The 24,202-nt window shown below is 38.7% G+C and overlaps 1 protein-coding gene across 1 annotated transcript in view; it reads right to left on the reverse strand.

Annotated features, from left to right (window-relative positions):
* The window catches only part of SPTBN5 (spectrin beta, non-erythrocytic 5), a 1,783,454-nt gene that overhangs the window by 1,664,672 nt on the left and 94,580 nt on the right, over positions 1 to 24,202 (reverse strand). The window contains exon 2 of the mRNA XM_044073536.1: positions 8,264 to 8,431. Coding sequence (XP_043929471.1) covers positions 8,264 to 8,431 — 168 coding nt within the window. The remainder of the gene's footprint in view (positions 1 to 8,263; positions 8,432 to 24,202) is intronic.

Below are 24,202 nucleotides of genomic sequence, written 5' to 3' on the forward strand. Positions count from 1 at the left end.
ATATCTATACTGTCTAGAATTTCTTCCGTTATATGCTTCCTTCACCCTCTTTTGAAAACTGTTTTTCAATGCATATGAGCCTGAACCAATGAAATTTCATCCAGTGATACACTGTATTTGTTGATCTGAATGACAATAAAGTTTACTTTGACTTTGATATGTAAATAGGGATGTAGCACCAGGGTGTTTGATTGGATACCCAAGTCCCAAGGCTTCCCTCTACAGCCAGATGAAGCATATTATAGTAAAATGTGTAATTTGCATGTTAGTCACTATAACTTCATCATCATCATCTCCCTTTTTTCCCCCATTTTGCTACGTGAAATTGAGGTGTTGTGGTTCTTGATTCATTGCCATTCTCCTACCTTCATCATCAATCATGCCTGACTGTCACAGGTTATCTGACACAATCCATTCACCTTTTTGCTGGACACCCTCATTTCTTCTTGCCTTCTTCCTGTCTGTCTCAAATCTTCTTCCCCGGGTTATCTTCTGCATTTATGCACATATACCCGAACCACCATAATCTGTTCTCTTTGACCTTCTCTGTAATTGGAGCTACTTTAGCTTCTGCTCTGATGTCCTCATTTCATCATCTGTCCACAGTGTGCATCCTACCACACATCTCAGGCACTTCATCTCCATCACCTCTACCTTCCTCAATTGCTCTGCCTTTACTGCCCAAATTTCTGTACTGTATAGTTGTACTGGTCACACCACTGTTTGTACACATTACTTAGTCACTATAACACGCTATGCTTAAATATGGATCCAGGCTGTATTTTTAGGCTATTTTCTGATGAAAGCATTCATCCAGGCTTCAAAGAATAAAGCTCTCATTTAAGTTTGCAACTTAATTATTTATCTGGAAGTATTCTTGGATTGTCTTTTTGGTAATACCAGCAGTTCTAACTTCAGAGCAACAGGGCATATCCACACCAACTCAAATTCTCCAACACGACCCGTCTGCATCATTTTTGTTATTCCCGACTCCAAGTCCCCTCAGGGACAGGGAGCTGAGCTGGTTCATAAGGCAACTTCCTTACCAGTGGAAATCTATTTCCTCATTGAAAGTTTAAAAGTGTGGATTTTTAAAAAACATGTGCCCAAATGGGGATCTGTACTGATCAGAAGGATAAAATTTGTTATATAAAGGCATTCTGCCTATACGGAGATATGTTTGGGACCACAAATCCTCATGGCACAGGAAGAGTTGTCTTATAGTTACTTTATGTTGGTTTATATAGCAAAGTGTACCCAATGCCCTTCATTTTATATTGGGAAGGCAGAAAGACTCCTCAGGAAGAGAACATGTATATGATGTATGCACCCAAAACACTAACAGTGCCCTTTATAAACATTCAGTTGTATGTCCAGGATTTGATTGCTTTATGTTTGCCATAATTGAAAGGGTTTTACCCTACCCCAGAGGGGGGGGGGATGAGAGTTAAGATTGGAACATCAGGAGTTACTATGGCAGCTAAGAACAAATGCTACTTTCCTACCAGGGCACAATGAATTTATATTGATTAAGCCTGTATTAAAACTTAAGGCCACCAAACTATGATTTTATTAAAAAGATGGTCATGGGATTTTACAATTATTTATCATTTTTTACTTTTATAGTGACATGTTTTATTTCTCCAGTGATGCATTTTATACTTTGTATTTTGTGTTTCAACTGATGTTTTTTAACACTGGGTTCCTGATACTAACATCATAATATGTATAAAAGGAAATAACATCATTATTTGGTAGTTCTGAGGAAGTCCCAAGGAATGGGATGAAAGTGCTAAACTATGGTTTGTGTTGGTGTAATTTAAATAAAAGTGCATTGTTTTTACTAAGTATTGGTTTGGACCTGTACAGTGGTACATCAATGTTATTATTTTGTATGCAAAGCTGTCTTTACTGTATTAGCTTCAGTTCTCAGCTCACTACTCAAATTATTTGGTTATTAGCTTCCAACTTTTCCAAACAGCTTCTGTTACACAACAATGCCTCAGAAGTGCACATTGGTGCAGTATTATCTTATATGGTATAGGAGAAGAGTGTTCCATATGTTATATCAGTGGGAAGTTCAGCAATGCTGTGAAACAATATTCAGTGATAGAAGGAGACTTCGTGATAACCAAAGAGGCCGTCACCACCCTCAAAGGTTATGTCACAGGAAGAGATAAAAGACTTCTTATAGACTATGCTTCTTCTCAGTGGCTTTACAGACAGAAGGACAATAACTCTAAACTGTATTGATAGGTAGTGACCCTCCAGCCCTATAACATTAGTGTGAAACAATACTCAAGCCATAAATACTTTAATGAGGATGGGCTGCCATGGGTGTACAGTCTATCTGCTGGGGCTTAAACTAATAACTATGCACTGTGGGGGTGTCATGTGGCATAATGTTGGCTGGAGAGCATAGAGAGTACTGTACCTTTAAGGCTAAGACAGGGAAGCAAACAAGAGTTAGGCAGGGAGGTAATGGGAATCATCAGTAAGTACAGGTACTTCACGCCCATTACTCTTATAAAAGTTAGACAGGAAGATGGCAGGAGTTTCCAGGGAACAAAAATGAAAGTTGAATTGTGTTACTGAAGGACAGAGTCCAGAAAGATACTCCTGAAGGTAACAGGGATGACAAATAGTGTCCTGTATGTAAAGCCTTACAAATATGTTTTTGTTAAATCATTGGCAGTACCTTCTGGAATGGAAGCTTTGTAAGTAATGTTCATTTTAGATTGCAGAAAGACCATTTTGAAACATTTATTTTGTTTTATTATTCCCCTTCATTTTGTTTACAAGAAGAAGAACGTTTCATTTTAGCTATCGATAAACCTGCTCAAACTGAAGAAATATTAAGGGCTGTTTTTCTGAACATTGCAACATGCTGCAGTCTATCATAATGATATCCCTATATGCATTAGGGTCACTGCCCCCCACTTTGTACCAGCTCCATCAACCCTTCACTTATGTCGTTAAACCAGTAGGACTGAAAAGGTAATGTATTGTGATTTAAGGTATTACAAGCCCATAGAGATACCGTCACATAACAATAACAGGAATCTGAATACATCACGTGCTACCACAGTAAGCAGGATGAGGGACAGAGTTTCTGTCCGATACTAAGCAGTAAACAAAAGTAATAAGAATAAAAAAGATCTGCAGTGGAACAGACTAAAGTCAGAAAACAAAGAAATATGTGACTGTAAATAATGATGGCCTGAATTCAGTTTACTCAATCTTTCCCCCTGTGATTTCATCCTCAACTATGCCCATTTAGGCACTGTGTGACTTTCAGCAACTTAATTCAACTAGTTCAAAACTTATGAGTCAACACTAAAAATACGCACTTCCTTCCCTCAGTGGTGTGATGCATATATTGTAGTGCACAATATATACATCACACCACTGAAGGAGGGATGTATATGTTGTAACGCACAATATATACATCACACCACTGAAGGAGGGATGTATATGTTGTAACGCACAATATATACATCACACGAAGGAGGGATGTATATGTTGTAACGCACAATATATACATCACACCACTGAAGGAAGGATGTATATATTGTAATGCACAGTCATTGCATGGTACTTCCTCTTCCTTTTTGTTCAAATTCCTTTCTGATCTCTGGCCTCTAAAAGGGTGTGTGCAGGTTTTCACCTACATCTATGACTCACAGAAGTCAGAAACATTTTTTACCCTGCTTCAGGCCACAAATCCATAAGGTTGGTTATATTAGTTCAGACAATACAGTGTGGGTATCCCCTGCATGAGAAGTCTGTGCATCATGTTAAAACAAGGTTGCTGATGCCCAGCTTGAAGAGTTTCACTGAAAAGTAATTGGCTGATATAAACTGTAATCCACATGCATGCAGCACTACATGCCCTACATACATACATACTATACATACCCATCCCATGAAGGGTCTAGATCAAAAGACCGAAGAGGCATTGGACACCTCTTCGTCGACACACAAAGAGTGAACACACTAAAGCATGAACGCTCAAAACAGAGATTTCTTTCCCTGGGAAAGAAATCGCTTGGCCATCCCCGTGTGTTTGCCTCTTTCCCTACTGTAGTCCGATGTTGGAGTTGATATATTTAGTTAGGGTGTGTGTGCGGGGCACAGCCCCCCACACTGGGGAGTGTGGGAGTGAAGCCCCCCATGTTGTTATGTTTGAAAGTGTGTGTGTGTGTGTGTGTGTGTGTGTGTGTGTGTGTGTGTGTGTGTGTGTGTGTGTGTGTGTGTTCTAGCAATTTCTTTCCCAGGGAAAGAAATCGCTGTTTTGAGCGTTCACGCTTTAGTGCGCTCACTCTTTATGTGTCGACGAAGAAGTGTTCAATTAAACGTCTCTTCGGTCTTTTAATATAGATGGTCCCATGAATAGTATCAGCCTACAGCCACTCCATCAGGCTCATTCCCAAACCTGGGATAAGTCTGGAAAAATGTTATGTTTTATCTCAGTGTTACAGAAGGGATCACTGTGAATGAACTGATAAGAATAGTTATCGTCCCTCATTTTCTCACAAATGTTATTATTAACCCATCTGGTGTCATGGCATTGAGGGGTAAAACCATAACTATGACCCAGGCAGTCTGGGTTCGATTAGTGTGTTGGGCATCTGAGGCCCATCCCAGAACTGTGGGCATTCACTTATGATGCTCCTAAGGGGAGGCATGAGAAGCAGCACTCAGATGAAGTCATGGAGCATAAGGAAGGGGGGTGCGGAAAGTGGAAAGGGCATAACAATAAAAAAGTCACCCTGAATGGAATGTGGACAGCCAAGACCCCTAGAAAGCCCTTATTATTGCAAGAACAGCACCAGCAAGATATGGAGTAAATCCAGGGGTTTAGTAGTAACTGGTCCCAGCATGGACATGGGGCACTGGGAAGCAGTGCTGTTAAGATGATGGGGGGGGGGGGGTAAAACATTTTTTAAAATTTGCTATTATTGACAGAAACAGAGCAAAACTACATTATGTCAACTTCTGCAATCTTTTGCACATTGATAGATTGGTTATTTGAGTATCTATTTTCATTTTATTTAAAAGTTATAAAAATATGCAAATTGTATTGCATTGTTTTCACATGTTAAAGAGGAGAGAGTCATATCAGGGAATGAAATGAGAGTGGCAAAATAAGAAGAACAGATGCACTAATAATATGTCTCTTACTAAAGCAGCCAAAAAAGCCAAATGGGGACAGGGAACCTGAAGCCAATCTATAGAATTGTGGGTTATGGTTCAAATTAAACAGTACAAAAGAAAACTGTATGTTATGATTGACATGTTCACTAAATGTTTGGTGTCAGGCTGGTTTCAAATATTTTATAAGGAGAAACAGCCTACACATTTAGCACTATATATCCATGGCAGATTAAGGCATCAGGAATAGGAGTTAAACCATATAATATTGTGAAATGTTGAAAGGATAAACAACCTACAATTTACATAAACGTGCATTAATGTCCATTCAATGGATCACATTGAATGGGGCTTAGTTTGCCCTAGTGCACTGAGAAGATGAAGCTACCCTCTTGCAGGGGTTCTCTCTAACTGTGCATTAGAAAGATCAGATTCACAGAGTGGGAGAAGAAACATATGCCTACACCTACACATTAAGATAAGTTCTCTAAGTACTCTAGTGTCAGAAACTTGACTAAAAGAATCCAGGAGATAACCAGAGCTCAATACAGGTTCAGAGTTAACTCTGTAGAGTGAATAATTAGAGTTTTGCAGTTTTCTTGTAATGGCCAGTGCAGCTATGCAGGAAGATGCAATTAATACTCAGAACTGTCATGGCATGCAAAGCTTTAAAGACCTAATAGCATTTGTTCAGCTGCAGCAAGCCACAGAAACCCCCAGTGCAAATTAAGTTACTACTGACAGTCTGCAGGAAACTTCTCCTATGTAAACTCAGCTTTTGCACAGGCAAATCAACTGTAGTGAACATTTCAAAAGAAAAGCTTACACTCTTCATGAGTGGGAATGTCCTAGTGTAGTGGTGATATGATTAAAGAATAGCTTAGAAGTAAGAGTCCATGAGCTGGTACCATTTCAGTCTGATAGTACAAGATTGTGGTACTTTTCCTGAGGGCAGACAAGCTGCCTTTCTGAACAACCAGATGGATTCCTTCACCCAGGTAATTAGTTATAGGATGAGCAATGCAACAACCAAACTAAAAAAATCCAGAAGTTTGGTCACAGAGAAAAGTCCTTAAAATGAAAGAATTGATGGGAAAGACTTGGGAGATAGATACCTTAAGTACTGCTTAGCAATAGACAATGATGTAAATTGGGCTTTGAGAACAGATAGGGCTGGCACATAGTGAGAGGGTAGAAACTACTGTTCTCTGGCAATTTAAAAGAAATTTGTAACATAACGTGAAAACAAGAGGTCATTAAGGGGTACTTGAAATGCAGCAAGCAGAAAAAAAGGTCTTATGGCCTAGCAGTTAAAAGATCCTTAAAGGAAACTTGCACCAGTGCAAGATCACAGCTGCTGAATGTCGATTTGTTGCAGAGCTGGCAGACTGCAGGAGAAAGTTGCCAAAAAGTGATAAGCATTCTCAGCATGGGAACAATAGATCACAGCAAATGAGGTACGAGACAAACAAACAAAATGATGGGTTACATGGGAAAGTGAAACAATGCTAAATAAGTGAAAGTGACGTCAGACTTGTCAACCTGCAATACTGACTGGGGTTCTACATTCCTAGTCTGATGAAAAAAAACAGGCATCGGCAAGGCATGTAAACAAAGCAGCTATCCCTCTGCCCAAAAAAAGAAAAAAGAAACATCTCAGTCAGAACTTCAAACTCTGTTTAAGGCAAGGCGAGGAGGATATAAGTACTGGAATTTTCAGCAGCAAGTCATAGGTTCCATGCAGGCATCCGTAAATTTGTTTCTCAAGCAGTGTTCCTGGCCACAACACCTAGTCTTTGTTGTTCTTGTTGTTTGATGCTAATTACTGCTTCTTTTCTGCTTCTGGGGAACTACCTCCTGTCAGCTCACATTTGAGTAAAACCTGGAAAAACTTTGAAACAGTACAAAGGATGTAATCATAGTGACCCAGAGTAATTGGGGAGGAATGCTAGAAAACAATACAGAGCACATCTTGCGTGGAGTCATAGAGAAAGAGGAAATACATGGCCATGAGGTAGAGGCATTGCCCTGAAAAAAAAATTATTTTGACCCAAGCTGTTGTTCAGACCCAGTGTAAAGAAATGTAAATAGTCACAGCTTTGCAAAGCTGAAAGGGGAATCTAGAGAGGATAATATGATCCTTTTTTCATGCAATAAATTATAACTATCTGTTGAAGCAATTTTATTGTGAAAGCGCTTATTTTATTTTATTTATTTTTATGTTTTAAGGGAGTTATTATACATGCTGTCACTTCCTGGCTGTGTTTCTGTTTTGGTATTTTGCACATTACATAGTTTTGATTTTTGGTATACAACCAAGCAGTTAATTGCCAAGTTTTTTGTGTTTTCTGAGGTAAATTATAACTAAGTATAGCAATCTTTAAAGGATGAGAATCTTGTACAAATGAAGGCCTGAAACAATAATGCATGCATCTTTCTGACCCTTAAGTTTAATTTGGTAGTCAGTGGGTCATATTAATATTTTTGCTCTCTTGAAGAAATAACCAAATGGACCCTAGAGCAGCACAGTAGTGCAGGGACAAATAAGCTGAAAAAACAATTATGATGACATATTTGTTTTGAGCACCCTAAACACTAGAACCATATGTTGTTGTATCTTTCAGCTTTTCCCGGTTAGGGGTCACCACAGCGGAACTCCAGTCCGCTAATGATTGGCAGTAGATTTTTACGTACCGAGTTGCCAGCCTTGACGCACAACCTTCAAAGAAGGTACGCCCATTCACGCATGTCTCCACACAGAAGACGCTCTAGCTGAGAATCGAACAGGACAACGTCTTACTGTGAGGCGACAATGCTACTGCAGCACCACCACAGCCGTCTAAACACTAGAACCATATGCCATTTGTAAACATTCTTGAGGCAGTGTGTCATTCCAGGTAGCATCCTAACCTTTTCATTCATGAGACTTTGTTTCCAGGAATATATCAATGCAATTTTCTAGAGGGCTGCTTCTACCTCTGAGACTTTCTTGATTACATACATTATTAAATCTAGATACATAATAAAATTTCCAGATGTAATGTTGAACAACTTGGAATGTATCAAGTAACTCCTCTAAACTGCAGATAACAACTATTTCTAGACTCACCTTAGTTTTGAGAAAGGATATGGCTTTACTGTTGTTCTCCAAGAAATGCACTCTCATCCTTCCTTTACTTGGCCTGGGAAGAGTTTCTCCTGAGATGAACTCCAGAAGTTTCATTAGATAGATCCCATCTTTTAGCTCAGTGTAAACATCTTTGACTATAATATTAGCCTGTGAAAATAAAGCAGTATGACTTTTAGTGAGATGATCAACTAACCAGCACACATCTCTGAATGTTCATCTTTCTTTCAGACTTGTGCCTTATATTCATATGCAAACACTGCAGATGTAATGCAACGCCACTATGTTTATAGCAAAAAGAATTAAAAGGTTGTTGCTGTCAGTATGATAATGGAAAGTAGTTCTGGGTACTTAATACTGTTCTGTAGCAGTTGTCTAAGTGACCACAAGATGGATGCAATGAAATATCTGCAAACTGAGTGCAAGAAGCATTCAGTTATGCAGTCCAGTTACATTTCGAGAATGCTGTAGTGTAATGGTATGGTTCAACTCTGAAACTGCATTCTGAAAAATTAAAATTAAAATAAAAATCACAGCATCATATTTTAAGCAAAATAAAGCATTGCAGTTTGTGCATTTTCAAAGAATAATATTATTTTTTAGGAAAATAATGTCACTGACTTTACTTCTAGCTTCAAACACTGACATACGCTCAATAATTCACGCCTTGCCATGCATTAATGCTTACTGTTCTAAATTATGAGTACTAAGTTAAGAGTACAACTCATTGGCTGGCTGCTGAATGTTCTATTTGGGGCAAATGTCATTATAATTCCTATTGGAAAGCAGATAGCTTTTCTTTTAAGTTATCAAATAACAATAAACCCCTCAATACAACAGCAATACAAGTGTGAAGTTTCAATAACTTTTTCAAATATCTTGTGATATTTTTCTAGATAAATTGTTATTCTGCATTGTCTAACCAAATTTTAAATATTAGGTAACACAGAATTACATGAGTCATGTGAATGCTACACATTGTGTATGCTCACTACTAGCATGATGTGGGTCATGGAATATGAAGTAGATGTGCACAATGTGTATGCTCACTACTGGTATGACATGGGTTACGTGAATACTAAGTAAGTGTACATATTGTTAGGATCACTATTATTACAACATGAGTCACCTAAATATTAAACGTGTACATAGTATTCACACTACTAGCATGACATGGACACAAAAACAAAGCAAATAGTTCACTTGCAAGAAAAGGTGTAGGGAGTTCTGGTTTGAATTGTTGTCTTCAGGCCTCAGCATTTGATCCCATCATAAATCCTATCCTGCCATGAATTATTGTTATATTATACCATGACCCCCCATTAATATTCCAAAACGTGCACGTTGATTGGCCAGCGTGCACGTTGTAAATCGACTTATACTAATGGAAAAAGGTCCGGTCGCCTGGACTTTTTCCATTAGTATAAGTCTCTTTTAAAACACTGCCTCACTATGTTAAAAGAGTTTAACATAGCGACACAGTGTGTAAAAAGCAACGGAGATCTTGCTTTCTCCGTTGCTTTTTTTTAAACCTGTCTCGCTATGTTAAATGGGTTTAACATAGCGAGACAGCTTTAAAATAAGCAATGGAGATCTCCATTGCTTATTTTAAAGCTGTCTCGCCATGTTAAACCCATTTAACATAGCGAGACAGGTTAACGGAGAAAGCAAGATCTCCGTTACTTTTACGCTAAGTTAAATGGGTTTATCATAGCGAGACAACTTTAAAATAAGCAACGGACATCTCCGTTGCTTATTTTAAAGCTGTCGCTATGTTAAACCAATTTAACATAGCGAAACAGTAAAAGCAACGGAGATCTTGCTTTCCCGTTGCTTTTGGCCACAGCTCTGATGTACTGCGAGGCATCGCGGTACATCAGAACTGCCGGATACCGGACAGCTGCGGAAGGGCAGCAAAGAGGCATTATACAATGCCATTATTTAAGAAAAGTAATTATTTCTTTTCTTAAATAATGTCATAGTATAATAGCAATAACCCACTTCTGGGTGTGGGTAATGCGGATTTACCCACGGTTGTCTTTGTTTGGTCCTCGGGCCTCGGGACCAAACCACGCCAACCGTGGGTAAATCCCGCATTACCCACACCCAGGCGTGGGTTATTGCTATATTACGCACTTATAACCTTATGCCAGAAATACCACGTTTTAGGTTATGTATTTTATTTTTCACAAAGCTCTTATAAATTCTGCAACATGTTAGAAAGTTAGAAAAGTCAAGCAAATGGACCAAATTAAACGATTAACTGCCCAGCAGAGCACTAAACAGGAGCCACAGGGCTGCCTGGTTTCCTAAGCATTTATGAAAATAGTGCAGATGGCTGCTATCTGTGCTCCCTTTGTCATTCTTCCTTGTTCTACTCTGGTTGCTTTTTTTCATGCAGGATATGTACAACTTAGTTTTGGACATTTTTATTTATGACTCTATGTAGTTATTTATTTATGTTTGCTAAACTGGGTGTGTCTATCAAGGCAGTTCCCATTTGCAGGAAGACACTGTGAAAAAAAAAACGCTCCATATAGTAATAATAACATAAAATAATAAACTGCTTTTAAACTCTGCATTAAAAGACAGCATAGTTAAAAACTCATTACTCCGTGTTAACCTAAATCTGTGTATGCATAATTATGTGTACATTTTTTCCACAGTGTTATTACTAAGGGCCAGATTCATTAACTCCTGCATTAAGTGTACATGATATGTATTCAGGAACATCCCTACCACATTTTCTGTGCTTTCTAGTCACTCAGAAAGATTACCCTAAGTGTACATGTTGTCTACACTTTGTGGTAACCTTTATGAATCCCTGTCAATATTAAAAGCTGCAAGAAAATTAGTAGGAATATTAAAATTAGGAGGAAGAAGGTGTGAGTTATGTCTGTGTTGTCTGTTCACTCAGAACGGTGTATACATAGTGTACACTTAGTGTAGGTGTTACTGAATCCCAGGGTAAGTTTCTCCTCATTGATTACATGTTCCTCCTATGTTTATTTATTATTTATTTATTGACATTCGATTACTGGGAAAGTCCAACTGGGTAGAAGCCCATTTTCAACATAGGCCCAGGGAGAAAAGCTCCAAATTATTACAAAACATTTTAAGAACAATAATTTTACAATATTCAAAAATAAAACAAAAACATCTGCAATTAAATAATAATAAAAAATAGACATAAAAACATTGGTTAAGAATCAATACAAGGTATATAACTATCATTTAATATTTAGAGAAATTGTAGTCAGTTTGTAGAGAAATTAAAGGTAAGTTAGTCTAATACAAAGAAGAACTAAAATATGAAGTCAGGAAAAAACAGGCTTATGGTATATTTAGAGAGAAAATCATAGAAAAAATTAGACAGCAGGAAGGAAGTAAGTGAAGAAGGGAAAGTAAGGAGGTATAAGGAAAGAAAAGGTATTTGTTCACATTTAGGGATATAGTTTATCCTGGTTTTGAGCAAGAACAGAGCCAGGTTTTATCTAGGAAGTCTTTCAGAGTGGTTTTGAAAGATGGGAGGGAGGGTATAGACCTTATGGATACAGATAATAAGTTCCAGGCCATAGCAGCCTTGTACAAGTGCAGAGATTGCCCAGCAGATTTGCTAGGTTTGTAGATAGACAGGAGACTTTGGTCATTGGATTGCAATGACTAACTGAGAACATAGTTGTGTACAATGTTTTTCAGTGCTAGACAGTCAGATGGATGCTGGATAATTTTATAGGTGGAAAGAAGTTGTGTATATGTTAGTTGATGTGGCAGTTCTAACCAGTTTAGGCTTCTCAGTGCTACACAGTAGTGGGTTCTGAAAGGGCTTTGTTATAGCATTGTTCAAGTTTTCATTTTTGTGAAGCTTGGAAGTTAGTAAGGATGGGAGCACCATAAAGTAGGGTGGGGAGGAGATAAGTAGTGGCAAGTGTAGTTTTAGTCACGTCAGTGAGAAAGTTTTTGGCTCTGTAAAGTATCCCTAGTTTTTGATGAGGTTTTCTTATTCTGTTTTGTATATACAGGTTGCATTGAACCTGGGCTGAACCTGCATTTTGTCTACTTAGATCAGTGATTTACCCCTATAAACAAAATGCAATATAATTAATTGATTAAATCAATAAAGGTCCATGATATAGATTATATAACCAGAGCATAATTAGAAATGATAGAGTAGTCTGTGACATATCAGTGTGAAATAAGCATGTCAGATATAGTTACAACAGATATATAATTATATATGCAGAGTATTAAATACTTATTCAGGATATTCCTGAAATGAGTATAAAAAAAAACACATACAGGAGGCCAGGGAAGCTAACAGTACATACACATTTGCAGAAACATTAGTGCCCATCTAATTTTGTGTTTATTGTAACAAGTAATATTGGCCAGTTGTGACCAAACATGCAGTTTTACATATAAATTAGTGCTCAGAAATCTCTATTTTAATTGCAGTTTTGTTAATTAATGATTCAACTATAATTTGTCTTTTTGCTAATTTATGTTAGTTGGACCTGATAGCATTGACTAGTGCTGACCAAGCATGCAGTGTTACACATACATTAGTGTCAAAGAACCTCTGTGTTAATTATAACAGTTAGTCATATTTAGTTATCAGACAGGAGTCCCCGTGGACTATGATGTTTGCAGATGACATTGTGATATGTAGTGAGAATAGGGAGCAGGTTGAGGAGACCCTGGAGAGGTGGAGATATGCTCTAGAGAGGAGAGGAATGAAGGTCAGTAGGACTAAGACAGAATATATGTGTGTGAATGCGAGGGAGGATAGAGGAATGGTGAGGATGCGAGGAGTAGAGTTGGCGAAGGTGGATGAGTTTAAATACTTGGGATCAACGGTTTAGAGTAATGGTGAGTGCTGAAGAGAGGTGAAGAAGAGAGTACAGGCAGGATGGAGTGGGTGGAGAAGAGTGTCAGGCGTGATTTGTGACAGACGAGTACCAGTAAAAGTGAAAGGGAAGGTCTACAAGAGGGTAGTGAGACCAGCTATGTTATATGGGTTGGAGACAGTGGCAGTGATAAAAAGGCAGGAGTCAGAGCTGGATGTGGCAGAGTTAAAGATGTTAAGATTTGCACTGGGTATGATGAGGGTAGACAGGCTTAGGAATAAGTATATTAGAGGGTCAGCCCAGGTTGGACGGTTTGGAAACAAGCCAGAGAGGTGAGATTGCATTGGTTTGGACATGTGCTGAGGAGGGATGCTGGGTATATTGGGAAAAGGATGCTAAGGATGAAGCTGCCAGGTAACAGGAAAAGAGGAAGGCCTAAGATAAGGTTTATGGATGTGGTGAGAAAGGACATGCAGGTGGTTGGTGTGACAGAGCAAGATGCAGAGGACAGGAAGAAATGGAAACAGATGATCCTCTGTGGCGACCCCTAATAGGAACAGCCGAAAGAAAAAGAAGATATTTAGTTATTAATGTATGGAGATACAAGAAATGTATGCATTTATATATATATGATTATACCAGAGTTCAGTGAATATTGCAAATGTCAACTACACTTAAGTTGATAGAACATATATAATGTGAAATGTGTGTGTGTGTGTGTGTGTGTGTGTGTGTGTGTGTGTGTGTGTGTGTGTGTGTGTGTGTGTGTGTGTGTGTGTGAGTTACATCATTTTTGTTTGACAATGGTCAAAGACAGACCACTTTTTTTATCTGTTAATTAACAAATTAAATAACATTACATATCAACAAGACAAAATAATACGAACTATTTACTTCATCCACATGAGTATTGGGGGCAAATTTTCTACATTTGTTCTTCCTGTATCCCAGTCCATACCCCTCTCTCCATCAATACTTGGTTTTACTAACTCACCAGCACTCTCCAATAAGCCATTCCACAGACCTTCAATTCCTTTGGTGTTTCCATAAGCTTGATCTCACTGCCTCCTCAGATTGCCAACTATGATCATATGTATCCACCATCAGTCCTCCTACTTCATTTCCACTGTTTCTACCTGCTGCTACGTGCTAAGTCCAGCTTGAGTTTTCCTTTTCCTTTTTTTGTTTAAAAAAGTGCTTTCTTATACTGATATATCTCACATTCACTTCACAAACTTCATAATCTTTCACTGTGAAAGCTTGATTGCTCTGCTGTCTGTCTCCCTGCATGGTCCCCCAGAGCTGCATACCAATATTTAAATGAGGGCCTCAGCAGTAGAACATCAATGTTGTTATAAGCCACTCCCTTCACTACACTAGTCATCACCCATTTTTGTTGCTTATATCACCCACAGCAATTTCACCATTTAATATAATTTCAGACTTGACAGCAATGACATTCATAAATTTCAGTTATTATTATGCCTTTGCCACTTCACACCCATCTTGCATTTAGTCCTCCATTTACTGTCTTGGACTCCATACCTCTGTTCTTTGTTGCACTGAATTCTAAATTCAATGGGTCCATAAACTGCATTAATCTTATCAGGCAATTCTGACTAATCTCTCATTCATCCTCCACTGTTAACTTAATAAGTAAACACCTTTATCATGTTTATTAGCTCCCTTGTTATGTCAACCATGCTAAACAGCAAAGAACGTTCCTTACACTGATAACTGCTACAGTAGACTAAGCTATATGGGTTTTAGCCTTCATACGATATAACAGCCATCCATCTTTCAAAGGTTCAAGGCATCTTCCATGCACACAAGCCATTAGTCTGAGTTGACTAAAAAGACTGGTTTGGGCATCAAGCCCTTCAGAGCTTTCCTGCCAGTAAAGAAAGTGCTCTTCTCCAAGCTTCAGAGGATTGATGGTCAACTAGTGCTGTTCCATTGTTGAGCAAATAAATTCTCTTTGGGGATAAACCTTCCAGATAACATTTTTAATGTTTAATTTTTTTTTCCTGTGTGGGAAATTACATTTTAAGCTAGGATTATGTATTTCCATTGACTGAAATGCAAATTTGCTGTAGTTTTAAATGGGAACACACTTTTGTGCTTGTCAGTTTTAAAGTTGATTTAAATATTTTAAAACTGTATTTTCTGTGGAGAAACTACATTTAAATTACTTTTGGGGGCTGGTAAAGAGTATTAGTGAGATTATGTTTTTTAGACTATGTTTGTATTAGGAAAAGTGACTTTATACTTGTGACGATTGGGGAGAGATGAGCGAAGGCTGCCAGCCTAGTCAAATAGCATTTGATACATAATTCTATCAACTGTATAAATAAATGTATAATACAGGCTTGTGTTTTTAAATGTAAGAAAACACTGTAAAATGTGAACTTCAAGAGTGTTGCAACATTGCCATCTGCTGTAAGGAAAACCAAGCCAAGTATTTCAAATGTGTCTTTTTAAGTTGAAAAGATCTTATGAATCTCTTTAATGTTTTACAATTCTGCTCCAGTGCGGCTGGATGAAGGTTTCATGCCCATTGTTTTAAGGCTAAAGTTTATGACCAGAATTTAGATGTGGAAGGTGTTTTATTGCTCTAGTTTCTGCTAGAATGTATATGTGAAATGCCTTGTATCGTTGTAAGTTTCTGAGTAGGTGTTAGATTGCTAAATAATGCTGTTTGTGGCCTGAGAACTCAGATCACGAGTTAAGATGATGCAATATGAATACTGGGAAAACCTAAGTGTCAAAAATTATGTAATTTAGGAGGGCCTTAGAGACATGTTTGTTAGTAATGTTTAAATACTATTTCTCACAAGAGACTTGAAGCATTTTGATATCCAACTTATCAGCACTCTGCCTTATGCTCACATGTAAGTTTTAGCACTGTGATTTCTTGTAGGAATAGTTAAAGCTAGTAAAGATTGATTAGGTATTTTTCTTTGAAATCAGACCTGTCATACTGTATTATTTTAAGTTTCTGTGTGATCTCTGAACTCTTAGATATCTCTGTGGTATAGTAGTTTTGTCTTGTGTTTTAATTATTTATTATTAAACATTTTTAAAACCTTCTACCTGTGGCTGCTTTGTGTAGAGATAAGCTCTAGAGTACATTGCATATTTATAGAGGTTATTGTAGTAGGCCACTCTAAAGTAGGTCTAGACTGTTAGTCATACTACCATTGGATAATAATATTCCACAGTAATAATTGGACACCCTTTTAAGAGCCTTTGAGTAGCTGATATTTATTAGCTGGTGGTGGCAGTGATTACTACCATATAGCCTAGGTAAAGGGGCACAGCTGGAGAACATGTGCCAGCCTTTTTCCCAGGAGGGTCTGTGTGGTTGTATAACCTCTTCTCAAAGTGTGTGTGTGATGTGTCAGCTACCTGGGCAGGGACACGAAGCACTGGTTGGACAGGGTACTGGAGATTAGCTTGCCAGCTAGGCTGAGATCTGGACCGTATAGCTGTGCCGGTGGGGAGTCTTATTGGGGACCTGGAGAGCAAGAGAGCAACCAGCCCCAGACTGTGATCTCTGTGTGCACTTAAGCGAAATTGTACTTTACTGTGTGTATTAGTTATCCTTTCCTCTTCTATGAGATGACCACCCTGGTGTTAGTGGTGAGCATTGAGGCTCCTTGATTGCTGGGCCAGGGCGCGGTCATCACAATACTATTATGGATTTTTTACCAGCTTGTGCTGCTTAGTTCTCCTTGGAATGAGACACCATTTTTGGCTTAACCATGGAGCAAACTACCAGTACCATGACTGGTCCTTCTTCCAGTCAAACACACAAAAAGAAGTTAACTAAACAGACTTTGCCAACACAACAGGATAGCAGTTTGTCTCAGCAACAGGTGGGTGACTCTGCTGTGGCAAAAGGTGGTTCCTCAGACCACTCATCTTTTGCTGTGGATCTCTCAGGTGTTTCCCATATAACCACTATGAACTAGGAGTTAGTCACGTTCTCTGCAGTTGTTGGGGTATTGAGAGAAGGGGCAAGGAAGGTGGCCCTGTTTAACCAGAATTTTGTGACTATCCCTGCAGATGCTGTTACTCCCATTAAAAATCTTGTCTGCTTTAAGTTTCCTGTCCAAACAGAAATCGAAAACTAAACATATAGCTTCTCCTGCTCCAGTTTCACTGGACAATTGTAGTTTATTACACATGCTCAGCGTCTTGTACTGGTTACTGGCCCTTCTTATCATGTAGTTTCTGGTGAGAGAAAATGGATCCCTCTTTTTCCTGAAAAGATTAAAAAAAATGAATCTGAAGAGGAATGGGATGTGACAGATATAGTTTTTTTCCCTCAAATTTCTGATTGAGACTTAGTGGAGAGTATGTTATCTGAATGTCCATGTCAAGGCTTTTCTTTCTCTTTCTCTGAGACTATTTCCAGAATGTGTCCGTCCCTCAGAAAATACTATGAAATGTTACTATTGGAATTCCCAGAACCTACTCCTATCCCACAGTGCAAAATTGTAGGATATGTTTGTCTCAGCCTGCAGCTCCTCTGATAGCCAGCCTGCTGCACCAAAGAAAGCAGATAGAATCTGTTAAGTTCCTCAGTCTTTCAAATCTCTGTGCACTCTTCCTAAACCTGACCCCACAGCTATAAGCTTTAGTCAGCCAACTGTTGACAAGCATTTTAACTCTGATCCTTCCCCTTCTGAGAAGGATGGTCAAACAACAGTCTGGGAAAAAGTACATGCTTCTGCGAAACAGAATTTTGAATTGTCAGGTTTATATGTTAAAGTTTATTCTGAGTAACTGGGCAAGTATGAGGAATGTTTTGTCTATAGGTGCTTCCTGTGAGGAAAAATCTGCTTTATGTGGTTTACTTTCTTCTACTTCTCGGATCACTAAGCCCTTAAGGCAAAACAGCTTGCCCAATACACTAACCATAGGCGACTGGATAGTGAGGCACACTGATGTCCCACTCACTAGGTTGAATAAGGAGAAGGTAACAGTCAGCTGTCTATCAGGTGCCAGAATCTGAGACATAACACACACACTCAGGTCACTCCACAACAAGTACAAGTATGACTCTGTCACTGTCCATGTGGGTGTGAATGACCTGAGATGCATCTCCCCGGACTACATGAAAAGAGACATGGAAGGTGCTCTCGGATTATGTGGCCCAGGCAGGTATGACCCTAGCCCTGAGCAGCATCCGACCATTGCCCAGAGTGATACCACAGTACAAGCAGAAAATGATTGACTTCAACAATTGGCTAAGTTTCTGGTGTCATTCTAAGAGGATCCAGTATCTGTCTGCTTGGGATGACATGACTGACAGACCTCAATGCTTTGCTAGAGATGGCCTGCATCTGTCACCCCTGGGTTTCTGGATTCTGGCTAAGGCTGTTGCCACCCCTATAGTGCCTTTTTTAGGCGATATTCCAAAGACCAAATTACCATCATAACAGCTATAAATAAATGAAATCCAGCACTCCTCAAAATAGAGAACATTGACATTTGTGCTGTAACAGAGACCTGGTTTAAAGCAGCAGAAAGCACCCCTGCATTACTAGGCTATAACTCATTCCACACCTTTCAGCCCCAGAACATAGACCAAAGCTCCAAAGTTGGAGGTGTCTCCATATTCATAAAATATATGCACACCTTCAGACTAGTAGCCCAGCATAATGCATCTGAGATACTTCAGGTATAGCTAACATTGGGCAAGTCGGCGATTCAGGTTGTAGCCTGCTATAGGTCCACAACCATGTTCCAAGACACTCACTATATGTTCCTTAGCACTCTGGAAACTATCAGGGTCCAACCCATCAACTAGGAAAACTACTCATGCACCAATACACTGGCCCAATGCTTCCTGGAATTCATCAGTTCCAATGCCTTGGACCAGCTCATTCTTACCGCCACTAGAGGAAGCAATATCCTTGACCTGGCTATTACTAACATGGGAAACCATTGCTCTACACTAATAGTCAATTCCTCCATGGTTAGATCCAACCACAAACTAATCACCATGGAAATCTGCATCTCACCCACACCCCCGCAAAGGTAACCACCATGAAATATTTCTCCAAAGCTGATTTTAGGCTCCTAAAAACAGAGGTGTCTAACTTCACAGCACCAATGTCAATGGAAAATAGATGCATGACTGCTGAATCATACACCAATGCACTGTACAAACACGTACATAAATCTATGGAACTAGTCATACCCAACAGAACCAAGATGCCCTCCTCCAAAAAAAGGAAGCCAATCTGGTGGTCCCCTGCCATTAATGAACTCTACAATAGAAAGAAGAAACTGATGCAAAAAAAGGTGAAGTCCCAAGACTGGAAAAACTCCCTTATTAGCCTTAACATAAAGTTGAGATCCCTCATTAAAACATCTAAAGCCAGCTATGAAGGCAGAATTGCAGCAGACACTAAAAACAACCCCAAAGCCTTCTATAGTTATATCAAGAATCTCCATGGCAATACCCAGGTTTGCTCTGGGTTACTGCACAATGGTACCTCCTATACTGAGCCAACAGATATTGCCAACATACTGGCCAACAGATTCAGTGCCAACATTACCCCTCTCTCCCAATCACAATACCGGAGGAATGCCAGGCACCCAGCATTACTGCAGCACAGGTTAAAGCTGCATTGTCTAAGGCCAAGAATACAGCTTCCATGGGACCTGACAATATCCCTGGATGTGTTCAACATGAACTACAAAGTGAACTGGCACCACATCTGTGCGCTCTGTTCAATCACAGCCTCACCTCAGGCTTTTCCTTACTGAATGTTGCACTGCTACAGTCATCCCTCTCCATAAAGGGGGAGTGACTACAGACCCTGAGAATTATCATCCCATTAGCCTGACGAGTATGATATGTAAGGCTATGGAGTGCATCATCATGGACCTAATAAACAAGAATATAGGGAATCTCCAAACTCTAGATCCGACTCAATTTGGTTTTGTGAATGGTAGATCATGCCTGCTCAACCTGGATGACTTCTTTAAGTCAGTCAGTAGAGCTGTGGATGAGGGCAAGGCAGTTCATACAGCCTACCTCAATCTGGCCAAGGCCTTTAATACCATTCCACACTCAGGAATTATTGATAAACTCACCAAACTAGGCAACAACCCCTATATAAACTCGGTAAAACCACCACAAATGAAGCAAAAAAGGATAAATCACCACACTGGAAACAAGAATAATTTTATAAGCGCTTTTGTTTACTAAAATGTGTAAACTTCTTCAGACATATTTAAAACTACAACCATATGCTTAAATACATAAAGAATGATGACATAATTTCCTAAATCAACCATCCCATCTTATTTTACAGTACCAGAGCATTTTTCTCAAAAATATCTCTAATGCCTTAAACTAATAATTAACTTTTATACTAAGTATAAACAAATCATTAAAATAAACATTCCCACTACAGACTGAATACATAAGTGTAAATAATTATTCCTTCTACCTCAGTAAAGCTTTTAGTTTTAAAATACTTTTGATAGAAATCATATCATTTAAGCCTGGCGGAACTAGGGCATTTAATTTCAACTGCCATAAAACTACCCTCTCTTTAAGTTTCAAACTAGTTGGGCCACCTCTTCCATTTTCAGTTATTTTTTCAATGACCAAGAATAAAAATTCATGTTCGGGAAATAGTAAAATGTGCCTAGCCAAGGCATTATTAATGTTCCCTTTATCAATTGCATAACAGTGCTCATATATTCTATTCCTGAGTGGTCTATCGGTTTTCCCAATGTAAAAAGCAGGACATTTTGAACATAAACCTAGATAGACCACTCCCTTTGCAATTGTATTTATTATTAATGTGAAACTTTTTCCCTCTCACTATAAATGAATTTCCAACCTTGATATATTTACACCAGTGACATTTTTCACACTTGAACATACCACAATATGGACGATGACAATTGGAATTATTACATTCCAATAAAACTTTCAAGTTCTTCCCCCTTCGAAAAACTATATGAGGGCAACCAGCGATATGTTTACTAATTAAATGGTCCTCAGACAAAAAACACCAATTTTTCACAATAGATGTTTGTGATCTTTACACTTCTATTCCACAGGACTTTGGGTGCGAATGGGTTAGGGACTTCCTTTAAGAAAAGCATTTAGAAGGGCCAACTATTGATCTAATTATTTACTTATTGGAATTGGTTCTGTACAACAATTATTTTTTGTTCAACAAACAATTTTACCTACAGAAAACGGGTGTAGCCATGGGGTCCCCATGTGGAGCAACTTTTGCAAACACAGTGATGGCATTTTGGGAAAGGAGAGCTCCTCCATGTCTCTTTTCATGTAGTCCAGGGAGGTACGTCTCAGGTCATTCACACCTACATGGATAATGACAGAATCACATTAGTACATGTTGTGGAGTGACCTGAGTGCGTGCGTTATGTGGCGGATCCTGGCACCTGACAGTAACTTTCTCCTTGTTTAGCCTGGTGAGTGGAGCATCAGTGTGCCTGACTATAGAGTCACCTATGACTAGAGTGTTGGGTACATTATGCCTTATGGGCTGTAGTTGAGTGGCACACTGAGTATGTGGGCTATGTGTCATTTGGGTTGTGTTGGGGGTGGAGGTTGCTTGCATTTCTGCTTTGGAAGTCTCGGTTATTTGGGTAGATTTTTACTGAGAGCCTCCGCGAATATAGGTGTGTGTTTTGTGCTTTTGTGGGTGTGTTTTGGTGGTGTAGGTTTTAAGGGACTATGTGATGAGTGTGGTATGGTGCAAGTGTTTACCTTCTCCACTTGACTGTTTAGTCCAGTCTTCGGTGAAGAGAGCTTTGCTTCCAGTTTGGCTATATAAGTGTATCTCTCATAGGTCGTAGTGTTGGGTAGTAGGAGGTGGGGGTTGTTTGTGTACATGAGGCAATTGCTGCACTGTCCCAAGATGCCCAGATTCATCAAGTAGACAGGAGAAAACATCGGGAGCTGACCTTTAGACATGCCTGGATAGGTGCTTATTTATTAAGTACTAAAAACTGTTTTCCTCTAGATAAGCAAGGAAAGCTGAGTGATGTAGTAATTTGTAGCTTATTTAGTGCTTACAACAAGTTCTGAACAAGTGCTGAGCTCAAAGAAACATATTTGAGTGCTAAAACCTAAAAGCTGGCTAGTTGCAAGGGAAAATTTGAAGAGCAGACGTTATGGCGTCAGCAAATAGTTTAACCCTAGTTAAGTGGGGGGGGGGCTCAGGAGCTTACAAACAGTCCTGGATACAGCAAATCTGTATCTGGACAATACTTGTTACAGGAAAGAGGGGAAGCAAGCTTAGATTTTTTTTTTTTTTTTTAGTAAATTGGAAATGGAGAAAGCTGGAACAGAAGTTAATTCAAGGTTAAGAATCTGAGTGGGTTGGCCTTCACAAATGTTCTCTATTAGATTGAATGAACTAATGACACTAGACTGGGAGGAGTGTCACAGATTAAATATACAGTATGGGCAGGCAACTGCAAAGCCAACAAGTATAAGAACACCACAACACTAGGAAGGGTGGGTGGGGAAACTATTACAGTTATGAAAGTTTTAAAACAGATCAAGGATAAATTATTGTGAACAAAGAACCCCCCACTCTTTTCAGTAGGTGCTGCGGGATATTTTACATCAACCTGAGCTACCACCAACTCAAAAATTTTGGTTTGATTATACAGCGTTCGCTATTTTAAGCATTAGCTGTTATAATATAGACCCTTCCTCAAGGGCTTGGCACCCAAACCTGTCTTTTTAGTCATCTCTGTTCGAGCTGACTAATGTTGTGGGTGCATGGAATGTACCCTAAAGCTTTGGAAACTGACCAGCTGTTATATCCTTTGTAGGGTATAACCCATATGACTAAGGCTACTACAGCAGTGTTCTTTCAAACATCTACTGTTATGGTAAGTTTACTTATACAGCTATACTTTTGACCAATATGCCCTGCAGCAACCCAGTTACTACTGGTTTCTTAATGAATGGCACCTCCTTATAGCAGGATTTAGGGAAGTTATAGCCTCGCCACAGGTCTCAGTGGCTGAAGTCATAGTCAACTGTCAGAATATCTAACCACATTATAACTAAAAGCAAAGCATAGCAAATATATGTAAAACTTGTTAGCAGATATATGTCAAACTCTTTCTCTTAAACATAGTTAAAGAATTGTCAGAAATTGCATTTTGTTAGTGAATTAAAAACGTCAGTAGTTAAATAATCCACATTTTGTCATCACCATTTCTTAAATAAAAAACTTAACTGTAAAAACATGGCATAAATATCGTTCAACTCAAAACTGCAAGGACAGTTTTTCTTACTCTTCAATAAACCTTTATAAAAAAAGCTACTTAAAATTCATTACTTTGTTTTACTGTAATAACCAGTGCTACTTGCAAACTGAAATATTCCCATTAAAATATATTTAAAAAGCTTTAAAAATATACAGGACATTGGCTGTCCTTTGATACAGTAAGAAGTATAATTAAGCATTTCAAGGCATATCGTTGTGCACAACAGATTTTATATAAGATGCTTCTTTTGTTAAAACACAAAGCTAGACTCATACAGATAGGAGCACTGTGTTTTAAAAATGGTGTTTTTCTTCAAGATCCCAAAAGAAATAAGGAATTAGTAATGGTGATGTTGGAAATGATTATGTTAAGCATCATGTGGTGTGGGACTTCAGACTCCCCCCACCAAAAAAAAAAAAAAATGGGGGATGTGAAGATACAGCTTTGCCTCCTCTCAAATAAAGAAATAAAGCATTAGTTATTAAGAATGATATATTTGCAGTCATTTGATCACTATTTTTACATTTGATTTGAGCCAGTTTTTTTTTATATTTCTTGGGAGATGCAATTTTATAAGCTTTGAAACTTTGAATATTTTTTTAGTTTTGTTTATGCTGCTTGTATTAAGTGGAGTCCAGATTAGAGCAAACACCTCAGCTACTAATCAAACAAAAGCAGTTTACAGAAGCTCTGAAGCATTGCAGTTACCTAATGAGTTTGCCTGTTGATGTAACCTAGGAGGTTATTTGCTTTAGTTTTCTTAAGAGATACAGTGTTTATC

Source organism: Protopterus annectens, chromosome 6.part0 (assembly GCF_019279795.1).
Source record: "Protopterus annectens isolate FY-2018-M chromosome 6.part0, PAN1.0, whole genome shotgun sequence".
Taxonomy (NCBI): Eukaryota; Metazoa; Chordata; order Ceratodontiformes; family Protopteridae; genus Protopterus; species Protopterus annectens.